The sequence below is a fragment of the Megalops cyprinoides genome, chromosome 10 (assembly GCF_013368585.1).
Source record: "Megalops cyprinoides isolate fMegCyp1 chromosome 10, fMegCyp1.pri, whole genome shotgun sequence".
Taxonomy (NCBI): Eukaryota; Metazoa; Chordata; class Actinopteri; order Elopiformes; family Megalopidae; genus Megalops; species Megalops cyprinoides.
In genome coordinates this window covers 599,980-622,500 of record NC_050592.1, presented here as the reverse complement: position 1 = coordinate 622,500, position 22,521 = coordinate 599,980, and the positions used below count along the sequence as shown (strand labels likewise).

At 49.4% G+C, this 22,521-nt stretch overlaps 2 protein-coding genes across 7 annotated transcripts in view; both read right to left on the bottom strand.

The window, feature by feature from the left end:
* The window catches only part of LOC118784011 (myelin-associated glycoprotein-like), a 28,820-nt gene extending 26,443 nt beyond the window's left edge, over positions 1-2,377 (bottom strand). For 4 of the 5 annotated variants that reach the window (XR_005005219.1, XR_005005218.1, XM_036537977.1 and 1 more), the window contains exon 1: positions 2,288-2,366. The gene's annotated coding sequence lies outside the window, so the exon portion shown is untranslated. Of the gene's footprint in view, positions 1-2,287 lie in introns of all 5 variants that reach the window. The other variant, XM_036537979.1, reaches the window with a different exon arrangement.
* Positions 2,378-6,924: 4,547 nt separating this feature from the next.
* lsr (lipolysis stimulated lipoprotein receptor) lies at positions 6,925-19,851 on the bottom strand. Of its 2 annotated transcripts, XM_036538957.1 has the most exons (11): positions 19,625-19,851; positions 16,721-17,050; positions 16,061-16,180; positions 14,835-14,891; positions 11,793-11,939; positions 10,006-10,197; positions 9,496-9,546; positions 9,050-9,178; positions 8,663-8,972; positions 7,988-8,435; positions 6,925-7,615 (listed from the first exon to the last, which is right to left on the bottom strand). In XM_036538957.1, exons 1-11 carry the CDS (start codon positions 19,662-19,664, stop codon positions 7,580-7,582), a joined length of 1,860 nt encoding a protein of 619 aa, XP_036394850.1. In that variant the 5' UTR covers positions 19,665-19,851; the 3' UTR covers positions 6,925-7,579. The 2 variants fall into 2 exon arrangements, with proteins under 2 accessions (XP_036394850.1, XP_036394851.1); XM_036538958.1 differs by lacking the exon at positions 14,835-14,891.
* Positions 19,852-22,521: the final 2,670 nt, after the last annotated feature.

Sequence of the window (22,521 nt, the reverse complement as noted above, 5' to 3'; positions counted from 1 at the left end):
TGCTCCTTACCGCTACACCACACTGCTGCTCCTTACCGCTACACCACACTGTTGCTCCTTACAGCTACACCACACTGCTGCCCTGCTCCTTACCACTACACCACACTGCTGCTCCTTACCGCTACACCATCCTGCTGCTCCTTACCGCTACACCGCACTGCTACCCTGCTCCTTACCACTACACCACACTGCTGCTCCTTACCGCTACACCTCACTGCTGCCCTGCTCCTTACCACTACACCACACTGCTGTTCCTTACTGCTACACCACACTGCTGCTCCTTACCACTACACCACACTGCTGCTCCTTACCGCTACACCACACTGCTGCTCCTTACCGCTACACCACACTGTTGCTTCTTACCGCTGCACCACACTGCTGCCCTGCTCCTTACCACTACACCACACTGCTGCTCCTTCCCCTTACACCACACTGCTGCTCCTTACTGCTACACCACACTGCTGCCCTGCTCCTTACCACTACACCACACTGCTGCTCCTTCCCCTTACACCACACTGCTGCTCCTTACTGCTACACCACACTGCTGCTCCTTACCGCTACACCACATTGTTGCTCCTTACCAAGATAGAGAGCCCGCAGTGCAGCCACTCTCTGGCCTTCTAATGTCATAACCATGGTGAAGATGCATACACACGTGCAGCACACATTCACAGAAGGCTACTTTACCTGCACCAGTCTAGAGTGAACCCCCTTTAAGAGTCTGCAACAACAGCACAGAGTCACAGAGTTCTGTACAGGGGCTTCCCGAGGAAATGAAAAGAAAAAAAAAAAACAGAAAAAGCCCATGGGAAAAACTGAAAATGATTCCAGCTGCACTGAAACCACTCTCAGGATAAAGACTGCATTTCTGAGAGGTCCTGACCCACAGGGATGTTACCCATTTGCTCATGTTCTTTCACACCTGACTGGGTATCATAAGCATGGATCTTTTGACTGCCATTCACGGTCAGTGATACACAAGTCTGAGAGCTCATTCACCCTTTCAATGGGTGACCACATGATCACATGACCACATCTGGCTGGACACAGAACAGACAGATCCACTGAAACAAGGTAAAACAGTCTCTCTGCCTCCTGCCGAACGTCTGAGAGCTCTGCACGCTGGCTCAGCTCACAGAGCGATGAAAGTACAGAGGGATTACCACACCACAGCTGACAGCTGCTAACCTCTCCCGCCACTGCCAGCTCACAGTGCCACCCCTCCTACCTGCAGGGCAGGTGCTCTGAGCCCTGATGTGACCCATACAGGTGGGAGGAGAGAGAGTGGTAGAGAGAGGAGGAATACAGGGATGAGTAAGAAAGAGGGAAAACATTGCCAAGCTCCCTAAAAATAAACACCGATGGAGAGCTTCTGTGGCATGACGCAGGTTCACAATATGGCAGGCAGCATTAACGGCATTAAACCACAGCGAAGCCCTGTACGATAAACACGGTCTGACTACTGCACTGGAGACTGCATCAAAGCATGCATCAGGGACTGCACTGGAGACTGCATCAAAGCATGCATCAGGGACTGCACTGGAACAGGCATGGTCGGCTGCATGGTTGAGACATTTGCATGATACCATTCAGATGCCAAAGTAAGCTTATCATATTTCATTTTTCACCCACAACTGAAAATCACTGATCATTGATCATGCATCACACAAACGTGTACCAACAGTGACAACGGTGACCAAATGGAGCCATCCGTGATACAGTGCTCGCTGTTTATATCAACAGAAGAAACCCTCTCCATAAAACCATTCCGGATGTACGAACAGCAACCTCAGTAACCGTCAGCAATGCAGCCCTTACACACAAACACCGAAAGTGTCAAGCACCAGGGACACCAAACCAGTAAAACATCAGAACAGACAAGTGTGATGAAGAAATGTTTTACATGATTAAATAAGTAGCGAGAATGAATTTTCACATTCCATTTACATTTTGTCATTTAACAGATGCTCTTATCCAGAGTTACGTCCAAAGTCAGAGTACAAAAGTTCTTTAAACAAAACAACATAGCACATTGTTCAAACAAGGACACAGACAGTGTCAGGGCCAAACACAGCGCTAAGGTCATGAGAGCGCACTGGGTGCAGCATGTGAAAAGTCCTCTCTCAATTATTTCATTTATGCAAATAACTTCATGCTTTACACAATGAATACAACATTCTAAACAGAGCGTTTCCACATATACAATATGAGACGCATGAGCAGCCGGCCCGCAGATCCCTTTTCCCCCGGCAGCACGGCACTCCCAGCCCCACGGCGGAGATCTTACCTTGTCAGGCGGTCAGAGCAGAATGACTGCCTGGGCTGCAATACTCACCGGAGTGGAGCCAGTCTGCCTCCATCTCCGCTGGCATCTGCCATCCCTCTCTCCCTCCCTCCCTCTATCCCTCCCTCTCTCCCTCCCTCCCTCTCATTAATTCCTTCTCTCTCCATCCATTTCCCTCACTGAGATGGGGGAAAAACACACACAAAGCCACTTAATTCAGACTGTTATTGAGCCTTTGTCCCTCTCCTGCATCATATTTGAATCCTTGTTTTAGGGGCTGGAGTCAGCAGGCTGGGCCCGGGGTGCAGGGGGCAGGGGTTACATTTAGCTGAGGCAGATATAAACCCATCATTCAAAGCAGGGGACGGTGGAGACACCACACTGCATCCTCCACTGAAAGCTCTTCTACATGTTACCTTGCACTGCACACACATGCCGTGCTATCCCCCTAACACCACGCCACCCTCTTCAGACGTCTCCCTGTGCTGATTCTGTGCTGCGTAGCCCCATGCTAGCAGAGCTGTTCTGGCCCTGGTTTGGTGCTCGGACAGAAAGGGGCTCTCGGGTGGGGGCTTGCTCAGGCAGTGTGGCCTCGCTGATCTCACTGGGGTGCCAGGAGACTTGACCTCTTGACCTCATGATGACCTGTTCTTCATGTTAGGATCCATAAGGAATCCCTGCAGCATCCAGCCAGTCTGAAACACTCTGCAGGGTTAACCTTCTCTTCTGAATCAAAACACACACAACAGAATATTAACATGCAGTAGCAAGCTAGCAGTTTTGTCAGAGCCAAACAATTACTGGAAGGTTAAAACCAATTAAAACAAAATATGCAGAGAACCAGCCACTGTCAGCTAATCACACTGTGTTTGCTCACTTCTCTTGTTTACCTGAGTGAGAGGTTTTAAGGAGGAGGAGTCATTTGAACACACGCAGGGGATTCACGGACCAGTCTGACCGCAAAGCTTCAACCCGCAGCGGCACCTCGGTACAGATCAGCTGTGCGGCCTTTTTACAGCAAAGCGCCGCCTTTGCCCTGATGGGGCAGCACAGTGCTGAAACTGCACCTCACAGTCCGCCCTTGTCTTCACCTGGCCTCAGGTGCACTCACACACCTTTATACATTTCTCTGAACAAGAGCATCTACCAAGAAAATACATGCAAAATGACCATATGATTTGCAGTACAGATGTTAAGTCTTCTAAATTTATCCTATAGAAAAAGGAAACTAAAGAATCTAAGAATACACAATTCAAAGTGAACAGATGAAAGTTGAGCCATAACAGTGTCACATGTGGGAAACTGAGAAACAGTTTCTGCGAGATGAATGACTCAGACCTCGAGTGGATCATCAGAAGAGCAGCGGGAATGGGCTGGGTCAAAGGTCAGTCGTCCTGTGCAGAGGCCTGAGGAGGCACAGGGCCCACAGCGCCAAACACAACCAGAGTGGAGTGAGGCGGGGGAGGCTGATACTGAGGATACTGAGATACTACAGAGCAAACAGACACCACTGAAGTGTAAAATCATCAAAAACCTTCAGAGGACTGCTTGGAAACGAAGGATGAAAGCAGCTCCACCCAACAACCGCTGCAAAGGCAGCATGAGATAGGGTTGGTTTTAGGGTTAGGGTTTAGGTCAGTGTTAGGGTTAGGGTTGGGGTTAAGGTTAGGGGTAGGCCCTGGGGTTCAGAGGATGAGCAGATTTAGGTGGAGAGATGGAGAAACAGTGTTTGACACCAAGCTGGACTCAGGGTGGACAGGTGTACCCGTGTGTGTTTGTGTATGTGTGTGTAGGCAAGCCTAGCGTTCCAGTTCAATTCTTGGCATTCCACAGTCACCTCCTAATGATGTAAGCATTCTGCGACACCCAGTGGCAGCAGGGGGAACTACAGCAGGAAGAAGGTTCATCTGCAATGCAAGCAAAGTACGTGAGGAGAGCCAAGACCTTCACGCAAGCAAACAAACGAGACAAGCAAAGCAGCCGCCGAGTTATCGCTGCAGTCACACTGAGGTGATACCATACAATGTCCTGGAAATTCTTTTTTCCTTCTCTCTCATCCTCTTTTGAATTTCATGCTGTTACTGTCACGAACGCCTCTGGAATGTGCATTGTTGTTATTTACAGATCACCTGGCAGTTCTCAGCTCCTGCCTAGAGGATGCAGCCGCCTGATCCCACTGGGGGAGCTTCAACATTCACCTAGAGACCCCTCACGTTTCTGGATTCCTGCCCTCCTCCACACGATTATTTTGTCTTCTTTTCTCCGCCTCCTCCATGACCCACCCCTTTGCCTGCCTCTGTCACTTCTCGCTATAACATACGCAATCTCTCACCTTCCGCTTTCTCTTCCACAGTTCTCACCAAATAGTTTCCACTGCACCAATCGCTGTCATTTTCCCTTGATTGCCTTTGTCCTTTTATCTCCAGGTCTGCGCGTCTCACCCTGCCTTGTCCTTGGCTGACAGCTTCACTCTGTGAGAAAAGGGCCAAGCTTCACGCTGCAGGATGGAAATGGAGAAAATCCAGCTCCTCTGTCAATCTGCTGAACTCTCAAGCAGTCCTCTCTGCCTTCTCTGCAAGCATGACTTCTGCTAAGGCTGCCTTTTATACATCCAAGATTCAAAATTCACTATCTAACCCACGTAGTCTGTTTTCTACCTTTTCTTCCCTCCTCAATCCTCCCTGTCTCCCACACCCTCTGACCTCTCTCCAGATGACGTTGTGGATCATTTCAACCAGAGGATTACAGACATTCAAAACTCCCTTCAGTCACCACAGCCCTCATCTCTCTCCTCTTCCTACTCCTCTATCAAAATTCTCTCCACTTTCAGATGTTGATGTTGCTCAACTCCACACATCACACTGACCTACCACCTGTGCCCCGGATCCCATTCCCTCACCTCTCCTTCAGCCTTCTCCCATTCATCTCCACTCTGATGAATTTGTCACTCTCCACACGCTGTTTGCCTGCAGCCTTCAAGGAGGTGCAAGCCACACGCCTGCTGAAGAAAAGGACTCTGGATCCATCTGCTACCCAGAACTATCAACCAGTCTCTCTCCTTCCTTTTCTTTCTAAAACACTTGAATGCACAGTGGCTAACCAACTATCTTCCTTTCTCTCCCAGCACAAGCTTTCACCCTGGTCATTCCACAGAAACCGCCCTCTTCTCCATCATCAAGGCTCTTCTATCAGCCAGAGCATCCTCCCGCTCCTCAGTCTGAATTCTCCTGGACATTTCTCCTGCCTTCGATACAGTGGACCACACTGGATACATTGGGGATCTCTGACACTGCTCTTCTTTGGGTTCAATCCTTCCTCTCTGGATGCTCTTTCAGGGTGTCCTGGAACAGTGGCTGTCTAGACCCCACAGCCTGCCTATGGGTTTCCCTCAAGGCTCTGTACTAGGCCCCTTCCTCTCTTTACATGCAATCTCTTGGCTCTGCCCTCTCCTCTCCTCCACTTCTATGCTGATGACACTCAACTTTTCCTGTCTTTTCCACCATCTGACACACAGGTCTCTGCATACATCTCAGCTTGCCTGAAGGACATTTCACAGTGGATGGTGGACCACCACCTAAGCTTAACCTGGCTCAGACAGACATCCTCTCCAGGTTGTCATTGTTTCAAGACCTCTCCCTCCCTCAGCCTTGACTCTACAAGCCTTGCCACCAATAGCACTGTCAAAAGAACTGTCCTTTTCCTCTCAGGCAGCCATGAGTGGGGTACACAGATTCTTTTTGTACATCTGAAGGATCCGTCCCTACCTCACTAGATATTCTACGCAGCTCCTAACTCAGGCACTACCTTCTACCTCAATTCCCACCCCCTAACACCTGCCGCTTGTGGTACATGTAGTATCGCAGTGCGTTTCGGATTCTGTGATCTTGTGGCTGTGATGTATGGGAGTGTGTGCACTTCCCTGAGTTTCTAGGCTATCTAGTCATGTTGCATAAGTTAACTAGAGCTTGAAGAGAGTTATACTCACACTCACTGCTCTGGGAGTCTTGTTAGCCTGGTCTGACACTGCTGCTCATTTAAATTGAATGGATACACTTATGTTCTCTCGTGCTGGAGGTCGCTCTGGATAAGAGTGTCTGCTAAATGAAGGTAATGTAAAGAGCAGGGTAGCAGTGTGGTGTAGCCTGCTAAATGAAGGTAATGTAAAGAGCAGGGTAGCAGTGTGGTGTAGCCTGCTAAATGAAGGTAATGTAAAGAGCAGGGTAGCAGTGTGGTATAGCCTGCTAAATGAAGGTAATGTAATGCATTGTAACCATTACACTCTCATTAGACTCTGCAGTCTGATACCATTACACTTTCATGGTACCACTACATGCTGAATCAAAGGCTGCTGAAAGGAATCCACTCCCCTTGCTGAAACGTTAGAGGAAAACTACGCACACAAGCTGCCCCCTCAGCTCACTGACCTCAAGCGTCTGCGTTTCTGCTTGCGGTTTCTGACTCACTGCAGCCAATCTGGCTCTGACTGCTAACAAAAACCACAGGTCTACACAGAGCTCACACATTCACACGCTCATACACACACACGCTCACACATACACACACGCTCACACGCACACACGTTCACACGCTCAAACACACGCTCACACACACACACATACACACACACAGGAACATGCTGGCTTTGTAAAAAAAAAAATGCTTTATTGGAAACTGTAGTTTGTTGTACAACAGGAAGCACAGAATTAGTCTACTGAGTGTGAGCTTGATAAGTAAACTGTACAAACATTTATGCCAAGACACAAAATAGAACGTTACATGAACAACAGACTTTTTTCATTCTCAAGCAGAGGAAATTTAGCTTGCACATCCATAAGACTAAAAAAACAACACAAGCATCCAACACAGCGCAATACTAGCACTTTCAAATGCACACTGCCAATATTTAAGCATTGAATTTATAGTATTATTTAAAAAATATTAAAACGCCATAGCTTTCAGGTCCACTTTTTACAAACAATAAAAAACAGTAACAAGTTATCATTTCAAAATATTCTAAAAATATAAGAACAATTACACAAAATGCTCTGAGGTTAGGTGAGCTTTGGATTAAAGGCATTTACACTGAGACTCCTATATCCCCTTGGCTGTATTCCCCCATATATATATATGCATATACACACACAGAGCTGGAGTCTCCAGCTCTGATAAAACTGTTATTGGACCGAGATCATTAATGTGGGAGTGAAATTCTCCCAGTAAAACATGGCAAAGTTCTGCTGTGCTCACGCTGTGAGGCCCTTTGGCACGGAGCTGCAGCCGGCGGTCAGACTCCGCTCACACCACTAGACTCTCCCGGCTCACCGCTCCGTTCTGAAACAGAGGGGAATCCCAGGCTGTCAGCGGTCATGCAACCCAGCGCACAGACACCGTGATGAACAGAAGCTGAAACAGATGTGCAAGCGCGCACGCACACACACACATGCACACGCACGCACGCACAAAGCATGTACCTACACACATGCGCGCGCACCCATGCACATACATACACACATACTAATGCACACACTCTTATGCACGGACACACACACATACACACGCACACGCACGCACACACAAAGCATGTACCTACACACATGCGCGCACACGCATGCACACACATATTAATGCACACACTCTTACGCACGGACACACACACACACACTAGGCGAATACACACAGTCCCGCACACGCACTCATACGCACCTTACGCAGGTTGCTCTTCTTGGAGGACGTCACGCTCTCGTCCTCGCTGTAGGGCGGGGGCGGGGGTGGGAAGCCATCGTCGCTGTACCGGCGGCGGGCGGGGGGGCCGGCGGGCGGGGCCGCGGGGAGGGGGGGCGGGCCCCGGGCCCCCCTGCCGCGCTCCGAGCGGTCACTCTCGCTGTCCAGCCTGTCCCGGCTGCGCGCTCGCTGCTGCTCCCCCATCTTCTTCCTCTGCAGCGCCTCCTGCAGGAAGCTGTCGTCATAGGCGTCCCGTCCCCCCCGCCCGCGATCCCTCTCCAGGTCCATCAGGTCGTCACGGCTACGGCTGCGCCTCGCCTGGTAGGCCCCGCCCCTCTGCTGCCTGTCAGGAGAGTAGTCGTGTCTCCTGCGGTCGTCATAGTTACGGTCGTAGCCTCCACGCCCGCTGCTGCTCCACTCGTCGTCAGACCTGGTTGGAGTTAGCGGAGTTAGCGGGGAATCATGGCGGGAGCTCTGAGGAAAACACTGCTTATGCAAGCGGCACTTTAGTGACGATCAGCTGTGCGATGTTACCTGCTTCCTCTGCAGCCAGGGAGGGACACCACACACACACACACACACACACACACACACACTCCCCCTCTCAGGGACCCCCCCCTCTCAGAGCGCAGACAGCGGCCGGCACAGCACACATACCCTCTCCTGCCTCCTCTGGCTCCCCCCTCACGCCGCTGGGGCGAGTAGTCGTCACGGTAACCACGGCCGATGTCATCCAAGTTGTCCATAGAGCGGGCGCGGCCGCGGGCTGGCGGGTACCCCGCGGAGGGCCCTCCCCCTCCTCCCCGCCTGGGGTAGCCATCACGTCGAGCATGCTGGGATACGCTGCTGATGGTGCTCATGTTCTCATCCTGGTCGAAGACAGTGGGCAGAGGGGGGGGCTGGGACCGGCCACGCGTCCGGGGGTCCAGATCGTCATGCAGAGAGCTCACCTCGCTCATGGCTTCCACTGTGAGAAACACACAGCGCGGTTAGCGCCCAGCTGCAGGGGATTGTGGGACAGCGTGCACACGCACACACACTCACAGCGGTTATAATTCCCAGACGAGTCTCCCGGGCGCGACGGGTCCAGGTTGGCCAGCTCCCTCTCCATGTAGTACAGCACACGCGTGGGGTTGCCGTCCGCGTTGGCCTGGATGCGATACCCACTGCGTGCTGTAGGGGGAGACAGAGGGAGGGACTGACCCACGCAGCTCTGACAGGCTGCGGCTCGGGAGCAGTGAGACACAGCCAGGGGCAGGACTGCTGCACTGCACTGCACTGCTGTAACCACGGTTACTGCAGGCCTCAGAAACACCTCCAGGTTCAAACACTGAGCCAATCTAGCACTTTTCACACGTTCACTCAGACACAGACAAACAAACAGATGCACTACAGTAAAAACAGCGTTCCTACAGGAGGGTGTGGCGAGGAGGGCGGGGGTCCTATGGGAAGGCGTGGCGAGGTGGGCGGGGCTCCTCTTAATTACTTACTTGAGTTTGGACCACTGTCCTGCAGCAAAGGCACCTGGGAACCCTGGCCAACTGCAGTAGGTGAGAAAGGGGGGGGGCAGAGAGAGAGTGTTAGACCATGGAGAAAACACAACCAAGAAATCACCGTAGAACACACAGAGAGAGGTGCGAGAGAAAGAGGACTCAAACGGCTGCATTTTTACTCCTTTTGTACTCTTAACCACAAATGTATGTATTCCTCCACAGTCTGCCAATGAAGACTGAACTGAGGACTGAGAGGACAGAGAGAGCCAGCGAGAGTCAGAGTCCTGCAGAGACGTGGAGGGAAGCATTTATCTCTGCACATAAAACCTCTCTACAGATGTGGAACACAGGAGAGGTTCCACATTCTCCATCAGTGGAGGAGATGACAAAGGACACAGAAACCCCAGGAGAGGGAGGAGGGGTAGAGAGGCACTCTGCCTGACAGCGGTGCCACTCCTCTCCGTTACCTGTGCAGTGTGTCAGTATGAGGGCGGGGCCGTGCCTCACCTGAGCTGGCTCCATCGTAATCGCGGGGGTAGCCGTTGGGCGGCACTGCAGCGGTGGGGGGCAACGGCAGCATGGGCACGGGGGGGTTCACGCCCCCCATGTACGGCGGCTGGGCGTACATGCTGGGGGCGTAGACCGTGCCGGCATACTGACTCATGGCGCCTGATTTAACCGCCTTCCCGGCCTCATACACTGCAGAGGGGAGAGACATCAGCACACTGCTGTAGCACAGGGTCTCTAACACTCTCACAATCGACACTAACACTCTCACAATCGACACTAACACTCTCACAATCAACACTCTACACTCTCACAATCAACACTAACACTCTCACAATCAACACTCTACACTCTCACAATCAACACTCTACACTCTCACAATCAACACTCTACACTCTCACAATCAACACCCTACACTCTCACAATCAACACTCCACACTCTCACAATCAACACTCCACACTCTCACAATCAACACTCTGCTCTCTGTAATACTAACACTCTCACAATCAACACTTTGCTCTCTGTAATACCAACACTCTCACAATCAACGCTCTGCTCTCTGTAATACTAACGCTCTCACTCTGCTCTCTGTAATACTAACGCTCTCACTCTGCTCTCTGTAATACTAACGCTCTCTCTCTGCTCTCTGTAATAGTAACGCTCTCTCTCTGCTCTCTGTAATACTAACGCTCTCTGTAATAGTAACACTCTCACTCTGCTCTCTGTAATACTAACGCTCTCTCTCTGCTCTCTGTAATACTAACACTCTCTGTAATACTAACGCTCTCTGTAATACTAACGCTCTCTGTAATACTAACGCTCTCTGTAATACTAATGCTCTCTCTCTGCTCTCTGTAATATTAACGCTCTCTGTAATACTAACGCTCTCACTCTGCTCTCTGTAATACTCACGCTCTCTCTCTGCTCTCTAATACTAACGCTCTCTGTAATAGTAACACTCTCACTCTGCTCTCTGTAATACTCACGCTCTCTCTCTGCTCTCTGTAATACTAACGCTCTCTCTCTGCTCTCTGTAATACTAACGCTCTCTGTAATAGTAACACTCTCACTCTGCTCTCTGTAATACTCACGCTCTCTCTCTGCTCTCTGTAATACTAACGCTCTCTCTCTGCTCTCTGTAATACTAACGCTCTCTGTAAAACGTTCGTTTCTCCCCATGTCCAGCGTTGTTACTGCCGCTGCTTTGGCTTCAGCAGAGCAGGAATCAGCCCTCACTGTGAGGCAGGTGAACTGAAGCTGCATCACTCACACTGCAAGGCAGGTGCCAGGTGTGCATTGTGTCTGGGGTGGGGGGCTTACTGTCCTCTCTGTGATATTTGGGGGTGGGGGCTTACTGTCCTCTCTGTGATATTTGGGGGTGGGGGGCTTACTGTCCTCTCTGTGATATTTGGGGGTGGGGGGCTTACTGTCCTCTCTGTGATATTTGGGGGTGGGGGCTTACTGTCCTCTCTGTGATATTTGGGGGTGGGGGGCTTACTGTCCTCTCTGTGATATTTGGGGGTGGGGGCTTACTGTCCTCTCTGTGATATTTGGGGGTGGGGGCTTACTGTCCTCTCTGTGATATTTGGGGGTGGGGGGTTATTGTCCTCTCTGTGATATTTGGGGGTGGGGGGTTATTGTCCTCTCTGTGATATTTGGGGGTGGGGGGTTATGGTCCTCTCTGTGATATTTGGGGGTGGGGGGTTATTGTCCTCTCTGTGATATTTGGGGGTGGGGGGTTATGGTCCTCTCTGTGATATTTGGGGGTGGGGGGGGGTTTACTCACGTGCTCGGGGGCAGCAGCAGCGCTCGGGACAGCAGGGGCAGCTGACGTAGCAGCAGCAGGTGTGGGGGCAGCACTGGCACCAGCAGATACCAATCAACAGCAACAGCAACAGGAAACCGAACACCACCAACACCACCAGCAGCCAATCTGAGACAGGAGAGGGGGAGGGGCAGGAGAGGAGGGGAGGGGGGAGGAGAGAGGGAGGGACACAGGGGAAAAACATTTAGAATTCCACTTTATACCATCTACCAAAAAATATGGTAAGTCACATGCAGCTAAAAACTTCCCTCAGTTACCCTAACGACTACCAGCTGTTGTTTTTAAAGCCATAGGAATTTACTCTGAAATAACAGAATGTACTGTGATAATTATTTTACCGAGCCAGATTGGCTGGAAACCGGAGGTGCTCAATTTTACTCGCCCACTCATCCACTCGGTTATGAGCAAGTATTTCAGGTGCCCGTGCAGTATTTTTCACATTTGTTTTATTTATTATTTTAAATTACTCAATTTTATATGTCATTTGTTGGAACCTCTCATTCCAACCTGATGAAACCCACAGTCTCAGCACGGATCTCTGCCTGCCTCTCAGACATCTCAGCCTGGATGAAGGAACGCCACCTTCAGCTGAACCTATCTAAGACGGAGCTCCTCATCACCCCGGCCAGCCCATCGCGTCAGTGTGACATCACCATACAGCTTGGCTCAATGACACTAACTCTGTCCAGGTCTGCAAGGAACCTGGGGGTAGTGATTGACGACAAGCTAAACCACATCTTGATGACTGCCAGATCATGCAGATTTGCTCTGTACAACATCAGGAAAGTCAGGCCCTGCCTACTTGGATATGCCTCAAAGCTTGTTGTCCAGGATCTTGTCATCTGAAGACTGGCCTGCTGCAATGCTCTCATCTGGCCTGCCTGCATGCGCCTTTAAGCCTCTGCTGCTGATACAGAATGCAGCTGCAATCAGCAGAAGAGGGCCCACCTGAACTCACTACTACAAGCCTGTGTTCCCTCCCGACCACTACACGAACAGCGTCTGGTGGTCCCATCACATCACAAAAATCACTTTCCAGAACCTTCTCCGCTGTTGTCCCCCAATGGTGACATGAACTTCCACACTCCATCCATTCTGCCGAGTCCCTCACAATCCTTCAGAAAAATCTGAAGACACAGCTATTCCACACTCACCTGAAAACCCGAAACACTACCACCTACAGCAATGTCTTATGTCTTAAACTTTATTTTCCATTAAAAAAATAAATTTACGCTATGTTTCATGCACTTTTAACTCTACCAGTTAGCTTGCACCTTGTCTGGCCAACTATTGAAACTTACACTCACTTGTAAGCTGCTTTGGATAAAAGCTGAATAAATGTAAGTCTAACCATAATTGACACGCAGACAAAAGGAAGCAGGGAAGAGCGTTTCTCATAAAAGACCGAGATGAGATGAGATATCCCGACACAGAGAAAAGGGTGCCTCTGAAGAAAATACCTTTGCCCACAATTAACCACTTTTTCAATGCAATTCGCCACCCACATTTACAACTGTATTCAACTATAGCCACACATTAGGACAGTAAGGGACGCACGCACGCACGCACGCACGCACGCACACAAACTGTATGTCCCTGTAACTAACCTAGGCTTCCTGTTCCACACTCACCCTCCCTGTCCTTCTATGTCTCTTCATTAAAGTGAAAGGAAACGGGCAAAAAAAAATCCCCTCTCCTCACAGGGACAAACCATGAGCAGCAGAGCTCATTCTATCAGAGGGTGTTGCTTTTTGTTTATATTACCATTCATGTCCCTGTTAGAATAGGGTTTCACAGCAAAGCCCCACATGTTATCAGGCCTGCAACAGTCACACTGTCGCTGTGTGATACTATCACTAACATATGCAAAACTAAAACCAAAGAACTGTGTAATCCCTGGCTGATATATGACAGGTAAATACAGTCAGTTCCATTAGAGACAGCGTTATCTTCTCTCAGTCTGAGTGTTACAGTGATACTCTCAGACTGCCTGTGAATGGTGAGCAACGCCGCTGACAAACAGATCCCTGACACTCCGTCTTATCGCAGTGTGATTGCTGTGAACTGAGTCACAGGGGTATCGGCTTGGCTGAAGGCACTTCCTGTTTGAGACAGCAGTGGGCCATAATGGCCCAATGTGCACTGCCATTCTCCAGGAAGTCGAGTGTTTCGAGACAGGTTTTGACCCGACAGACAGGTTTTGGTGAAAACACAGCCTGAAAGAGCTGCAGTCGCCAGCTTCAGGGGAAAAACACAGCCATGGCACACACATCCTGCACAGGGGGTTGGGTTTTATGGTGTGAGACGCTGGGTCCCGAAGCAAAAGTGCTTGTGTGAGTGTTCACACCTAATTTAGTAATCAATGCTTAGCACTTACAGCTACACACACATGCTTAAGAGAACAGTTATCTGGAAGCCCTGAAGCACAGCCCTGCTGACACATTAAACTGTAAATCGGATCAGCAAAGCAGAATCGCACCAAGTTTTTCTCACTGGAGATACAAAGGTATTGAACACGTTCTCTTTGGAATTACACCGGGCTACTTTTCTATATAACAGTCAGCTTTTAACTTGCAAATTAAGCTTTAATAGCAGGCATTTCCAGAAAATGCTTCGGTGGGACCTTTGCAGAGATGCATTATTCAGGTTTATCTGGATCCAGATGCCGACCAGAGAAAGAGATCAAGCTCAGAACAGTCTAAGAGACTGAGAGTTACCCTCACACAGACGCACAGCACACCTTACTGCAAGCATCTGCTGTCAATAACTGCACACACACGCATGAATATACGCACGCACACACACGGCACGCACAAATGTGGCACATACACTTGGTCCACACACACACGTGCACTCAAGCATACATACAGAGGCACACATGCACATACATGCGCTTGTGTGACCAGTCATACAGGTGTGCACACACACAGTCTATCACACACTACACTGCTACAGAGGATTCTGGGAGGTGGAACAGGGCTGGTAAATGGGCAAATCATGTACCTTCCATGACCAGTAAGTCAATGCCAGGCAGCAGATCTGTAGTATTAGACTTTCTCTCTGTGAAAGAAAGACAAAGCCACAGTTACCGAATAGACTGTCTGTGACTAACCTGGGTTCTGCCCCATAATCCTGGCCCCTCTTTCTCACTCTCTCACTGAATCTCTCCTTCTGCCTCTCTCCCGTTCAGCCGAAACTCCTTGTAAAGTACACTATCGGGTCCTTCAAAGAGAAGCTTCGACGAGCCCCTATCCTGAAGGTACATTATGGAGGTGTGCGCGTCTCACTCAGTGCACCTGGTCGCAGCCCTACCTGAAAGAGGAGTCCCTCGACTCAAACACATTACACTCCTATGCAAACGAGGCCTGACTCTCCGGGAGTCTGACTGACAGCAGTCTAACAGGCACTGACTCTCCGGGAGTCTGACTGACAGCAGTCTAACAGGCACTGACTCTCCGGGAGTCTGACTGACAGCAGTCTAACAGGCACTGACTCTCCGGGAGTCTGACTGACAGCAGTCTAACAGGCACTGACTCTCCGGGAGTCTGACTGACAGCAGTCTAACAGGCACTGACTCTCCGGGAGTCTGACTGACAGCAGTCTAACAGGCACTGACTCTCCGGGAGTCTGACTGACAGCAGTCTAACAGGCACTGACTCTCCGGGAGTCTGACTGACAGCAGTCTAACAGGCAAGGCCAGGTCCAGGTGCTCTTCAGTGAAAGCAAAGCTTCATCAACCACACAAATCAAACAAACTGGCATTTCTGACAGAAAGCACATCTTTCTGATTGGCTCTCGCAAGCCAGGACAGGGCACCCTGGCTCCGCCCACTACAGGGTTCATGAAGCATCACTCTGTGTGTGAAATGTTTTATATCAGTGAGACACAGACAGACAGAGAGAGACGGGCAGAGAGAGAGAGAGAGAGAGAGACGGGCAGAGAGAGAGAGAGAGAGAGAGCGAGAGAGAGAGAGAGACAGGCAGAGAGAGGGAGAGAGAGAGACAGGCAGAGAGAGAGAGAGAGAGAGAGAGAGAGAGAGAGAGCGAGAGAGAGAGAGAGAGGGAGAGAGACGGGCAGAGAGAGAGAGAGAGAGAGAGAGAGAGAGAGAGAGCGAGAGAGAGAGAGAGACAGGCAGAGAGAGACGGGCAGAGAGAGGGAGAGAGAGAGACGGGCAGAGAGAGAGAGAGAGAGACGGGCAGAGAGAGAGACGCACATGGGCAGAGACTTACCCAGCACGATGAGCTCTGTGTAGTCCTCACTGTTTCCGGTGAGGTCCTGGGAGGACACCACAGAGCACACGTACACCCCACTGTCCCCCCAGGCTGTCTGCGCAATGTTCAGGTCCGCGTCTGAGGGAGAGACAGAGCGTCACCCACGGCACAGCATACTCAGAGCGCACTCACAGAGAGAGCGCAAGCACTCACAGAGAGAGCACGCACTCACAGAGAGAGCGCAAGCACTCACAGAGAGAGCGCAAGCACCCACAGAGAGAGCGCAAGCACCCACAGAGAGCGCAAGCACCCACAGAGAGAGCGCAAGCACCCACAGAGAGAGCGCAAGCACTCACAGAGAGAGCGCAAGCACTCACAGAGAGAGCGCAAGCACCCACAGAGAGAGCGCAAGCACCCACAGAGAGAGCGCAAGCACCCACAGAGAGAGCGCAAGCACCCACAGAGAGAGCGCAAGCACCCACAGAGAGAGCGCAAGCACCCACAGAGAGAGCGCAAGCACCCACAGAGAGAGCGCAAGCACCCACAGAGAGAGCGCAGTCCTCAGCAGCAGGGCTCTCTATGATCTATGATAAAGCAGCTCCCACTGCAGTGCGTATCCCAGTCTGACATTAACCCAGCATTCAGACAGCACCCCCAGGAGGGGGGGAAAGCACTCACTGTTGATGACGCTGATCTTGCGGCCCTGGTACATTTCCCCGAGGGTGACTGCGCTGCCCTGCTTGGACGCCACGATGCGCACGGTGCGCAGGCTGTCTGCGCACTCGATGTTGGGGTTGTAGTTGGGGTTGGCCTGGGCCAGAGCGTTCTCTGCGCTGCTGGGGTTCAGCGCCGCCTGGATGGGGTCACGGCAGTACGACTTGTACCTCCAGGTCACCACCGGAGGCTGCGTGGAGGACGTCTGGTAGTTACAGGTGAGGGTGACCGGCTGGAACAGGATGACCACATACCTCTTGGTCGGACAGTTTACCGTGATAGCCATGGCAGAGCCTGAGAGAGAGAGAGAGGGGGAGAGAGGGGGAGAGAGGGGGAGAGAGAGAGGGAGGGAGAGAGAGAGAGAGAGAGAGAGAGAGAGAGGGATGGAGAGAGAGAAGAAGCATTTTTCAATGACATGTATCACCTTCGATAAACACCAACTCAACACCATTCAAATTGTTTTATATACTCTCAGCAACGTTTAATCACCAGACTACAGCCCACAGGCACTGACAAAGCACAGCTTAATTCAGGGCTAAATTAAGACTACATTCTGGTTTTAACTATATTAAGACAAGCTGTGCATACATCTCTGCAAAGGTGCCACCACAGCAGGCCATTTCACTCACTCACAGCACCAGCCTGTGACTGGCTGTTACTCCCTGCTGTAAATCCACCACTCTGTGTGCTGGACATGCAAACACTTTCCTGGGGTTCCTTCTCAGAAAATCTCTTTCTTACCCAGAAAATCAAAAATCTATTTTAATGCTCCAATTACATACATTTAAACCTGATAATCGTTTGGTAACCCTGAAAGAAGAGGCTTAAGGGCCAGTCTGCCTGGACAGCCTGGCAGGGCTGGCCTCAGTCTGCCGGAGAGACGCCGGCTCCAGCTGGACGAACGTTCTGAATCTGTGCGCATGCAGGAGAGAGGGGCATCATGGGAAGTGAGAGAGGTGACTCAGTGTCCTTCCGTCTCTCTGTGCAGAACCACGTGGCTCTTTATCAGAATCAGACCTGAATTTGAGGACAATGTGAGGAAGTGAAGGGGCGTGTGTGGGGGGGGGGGGGGGGGCTGTGTGGGAGAGTGTGTCCAAAAGTCCAATGTCTTCACTCTCTTCATTCTTAAGTATTCTTAAGAATAATGTGAAATTATCACTTGTTCACTTTTTTAAAACTACATTTTAATTATTCTGAATTGCATTCCATGACATTTTGACATATTTAACTTTAATCATTAAAAAAATTTTACAATAGGGAAACATAGCACATTAAACAAAGTAAACCCAGTACTGCATTATTATCTTAATCCAGATATTAACCACGTGTTCAATGCATTATCACATTTCATTAAATGTGGGAGGGGTTTGTGTGTTTTGGAACAAATCCCCTTTTACCAGCAGGTCAGAAGTCTGTCACCACTGCAGTCCTGTATTTCTATATCTACTCTCACCTGAGCACCTGAAACACTACCACCTGAAGGAACTTCTCATGTTTAAAAACTGTTTCCTACTAAACGGTTTTTAAAAATATAATCTAATGGTTTAACTCACTCGTTATCTCCACCAGCTAACTTGAACTGGCCAACCATTGAAACCTGGTCATGCAGCGCTTCTAATATTGTTGACATTGACTTATGGTTTTTTGCTTGCGCTGTACTCTACCTCACTTGTAAGTTGCTTTGGATAAAAGCGTCTGCCAAATGAATATGTGTAAATGTAAATGTATATTCACAAAGATGGTGAGAACGTGTCTCCACAAATGCCAGCAATCACCTGCAGTGCCATACACACTCCTGAACTGCTCCATGATGACAGTGGTAAATAAAACAGGGCCTGAAAGGGGCAGCTTCACTGTGCTGTTATCATCTGATCTCTGTTGAATCATGCCATCTGTGAAGCCTGTATATTTCAACATCTTTATCCACCAAACAGACACACACCACTAATCCCTGTCTCAGCTTCACTGGCTGGAGGATGCGGGTTATGAGGTAACATACACCTTTGTATCATGCTGCAGTTATGGTGAGAAAGTCGTCGCTTGGTGCGTCATTCCGGTCATACACCGAAACAGTGGATTTGCAGTCTCGTATGAATACATACAAAGAACAGCTGGAGAAGCAAACCAGAAATAAACTGTAATTTGTATCCCCAACCATGTAAAACAAGCTACGGACCCCTCCTGTGTTTACAAACTTTGCCGTAGTAGGTGGATGGGTGCGTATAGCCTACCGGCTGCAAAACACACAGTTCATATCAGTGCGAGCTAGCAAACTCCGCGCGTCGCATTTCCAATCTGTCACCAAACTTTCAGTGATAGCCTTAAGGATCTGCCCCTGTAGGCTTACATGCCCGTGGGAGGTGTAAAGAGTATCCCAGTCACTGGCACTAAAAAACGAGTAATGTGACCGAAACTCTCCAATACGCCAATATTAGCGGGGGAAATTACAGTTTGTCAAAACACTTATCACACACCGTACGCGTCACTACCACACCCTGTCATTTAGAAACCACTACTAACCTCTGAGTCAAACACACTTGTCGGTGACCATGAAATGTGGTTCATCCGAAGTAAGTAACGACAAATGTTTCAGCTAAGATCACATCTGATTAGGAAACATGCCGCGATCCCACCAACGACACTCCTGTTCCCCCAGAGCTCGGACTTCAGCTTTAGCAGGCTTTTGCCTGGCCCTCTCCGGCCTGCGCAGTCGGCCATACAGCGCTCAACAAACACGCGTGTAATGGGCCTTACAGAGAAATCTGCAGTTTCCTTACACTTGTTGTGTATTGGTATGCTTTGTTAAAAGGAACATTACAGCACACATTGTTCATCTTCCAAGGAGACATAAGAACTGCGATCGCTTACCTGTTAGCATGAGGGCGTATACAAAGACAGTCAGAGCCATTTTGGAAATCCGTCCAAAACGGTGTACAGCTCAAACGTGGCTTACAAACTACGAATGGAGTGGTCGCAGTAACAAAAACGCACACGGTACAACTTAAGCAATAGTATAGTGGTGTGGCCGATACAGTGGTTATCCTATATTTCCTTTCCTCCGTCAAACAGGTAACTCCTCCATTTTGTCTCGCTCTGCACAGGTATGCGAATGGGCAGAAACAGGTGAGCTGCCGTAAACAGGGTCCGAGGAACAGCACAAGTATACAGGGCGTCATGTAAATCAATATGAAATCAAGTGACACCTGAGAAAAACGAAAACTGCGTTTTTTATGTAGACAGTCTTTGAGCATTCGGTTTGTGGTTAGAGTGAACTATTTTTAAACATATTGAATTCTTTTTTCAGTTTTAAATTTAATGTGGAAACACCCAGGTAACCCCTTGGTGTTTTGGTGGTATCGTCCAACACAGGTTAATTTTTAAAGGGGGAAGGAAGGGCTCCAGTTGGTAACTCAATACTGTTGAAAGTCTGCGTGCAAACCGATGAGTAAGATAATGATATGCACAGTATCGGTTTCACAAGCACACTATAGCATATTGACAATTGGACTCAAATAACACTTTCTGCTGGGGCAGGCCATCGGAACTGAAGTAGTCGTTCACATAATATTTTATATTTACATGGAATAACGCTTCTTAAACTCGCTCCCCAGTGGTGGAACGAACTCCCGGTCTCGCTACGGACAGCTTCTTCACCCCATTCCTTCAGACGGGGCCTGAAGACGCACCTCTTCAGACTCTACCTGGACTGACCCAGCACACAATTGCTGCCCCCCCCCCCCCCCCCCGCCCATCAGTGCTGTCGTAAATCGCTGTGCTTTTTAAATTGTGCTTTTAAATTTTGTCTCTTGTTGCCGCCTTTACCCTGACGCTCATTGTGCCGTTTGAAGTTGTTGAAGTTTGCCATTTGAAAGTGTATCGTATTAGTTGCCCTATAGGCTGTAATTGTACAAATCTGATAGTACTGCGTCCTCAAACAGACCTTGCTCTCAGCTGAGAACTGTCTCATTGTGGAACTGTACACATCCTGTCCCCGTACTGTCGCTATACTTACTGTATGCACTTTTGTAAGTCGCTTTGGATAAAAGCGTCTTCTAAATAAATAAATGTAAATGTAAATGTTAAACTGTTGTTTATGCTGAACGATGTTTCGGTTTCGGTCAGAAACTCGGGAATTTGCGTATCGGGCAAAATGACGTCACGGCCAAGGAGCGGCAGGTACCTCAGCCTTTCAGCAAATCTCTGATGCGGCGCGCCTTCAGTGGTTTGAGAGAACGCGTACGAGTGATGGAGGTTAACACATATCAGATCAGATGAGCACGGCTTTAAAATTCTGATGTTATGAAATTGTCGGCTCCTGTAGGCTAGTGTAAATCCAGCTCTGGGACTGGCTCCTTAATGTAAAAGCAGCATTTTCCCGGCTGCATATTGCTCTCTTCACATGAACAAATCGGGGGATCATTAAGATCATAAAGTGCCTGGCGACGGGTTTAGGGTCGAGAAGACAGAGGATGGGATGCTTGGCTGAGACTGTTGGCATGTATTGGGAGTCTGTGTTACGCGCTGAGGTGGAGGAGCATATTTTGAAATCCTTTCACTGTGCGCGCACCAATGGCAGGTCCTCCGGTCTCCTGGAAACCCCCGGTTCCCCAACTGCTTCCCCCTTTCTCTTCCTCTTTCAGCTGCTTGCAAGGGCATGTTTTTCTGGGCAAAACTTTGTTTTATTCCACTAAAATGCCTATTTAATCCGTGTTTGCCATATCTGTTAAAAGGACGTCCTCATTCTCTCTGTAAAGTTGGCTCATTGTGCTGTTGTGCGATGTGCAGTATTTATCTGTGCGCCAAAAAAGTATTTCAGGATTTGAATTATTGAACACTGTGGAATTGCTCAAATCACATCGTTAAATATGAAGTTCAGGAGTTGTAATACAGTGTTTCCCAAACCTCTCCTGGAGGACCCCTTGTCCGGCATGTTTTAGATCTGCTCCAACACAGCTGACTCAAATGATCAACTCGTTATGAACTCCTGAAGCTGCTTAATAACAAACTGATCATTTAAATCAGCTGTGCTGGAGCAGGGAGAGATCTAAAACATGCAGGACAAGGGGTCCTTCTCCGGGAGAGGTTTGGGAAACTCTGCTGTTATTCATGTTTATGCACCTCAAAATCAAGCCAAGCAATACAATTCTCTTTTCAGATGCTTTTTTTTCAGATGAAGTCCTTGAAATTCATTGTTTCACATAATAAAATTCAGTTCATACAGTCAGGCAGTACAGTTGTGAAAACAAAGTCAGTTCTTTATGCTGCTCCCGACATCTTTACAGCTTTAGCGCTGTCGGCGACAGCAACTAACAGACAGGACACCTGCTTTGGGAGGACAGAAGGAGCTGAATAACAGAGCATCTGACAACACTGCAGGCAGACTCCTGTGGATGCAAGTCACACACCAAGGTAGGGACCCAGCCCTGTTCTGCACTTTCTCTCCTCCTTTGAAGTCAGTGCGCTGCGAGCGAGAGAGAGACGCCCTCAGGACAAATCAATGTTGAGTTCACAAAATGTCGGCAAGATAGTTCACAAGTCCACCACTAGGGGGGAGTAGATCCACAGACCTTTTCCGCTTACTGTTAGGGAAACCTGTCCAACACACCAGAACATAGATCATCGTCAAAATACAGAGACACCAGCCAAAAATAAAGATTTTTACTCTTTACAGAAATACATCAGAGTACTGCATGTCCTTAGCTATATGCTGAGGACAGATGTTTATCCTGTTCTGTACTCCACCTTGACACACAGGGACAAACTCC

Coding starts and splice junctions, on each gene's coding strand:
- lsr (XM_036538957.1), bottom strand. CDS start 19,664: ATGGCTCTGACTGTCTTTGTATACGCCCTCATGCTAACAG. Junction 14,892..16,060: donor CACAGAGCTCATCGTGCTGG/GTAAGTCTCTGC, acceptor TTTCTTTCACAG/AGAGAAAGTCTAATACTACA. Junction 9,547..10,005: donor TTACGATGGAGCCAGCTCAG/GTGAGGCACGGC, acceptor CACCTACTGCAG/TTGGCCAGGGTTCCCAGGTG.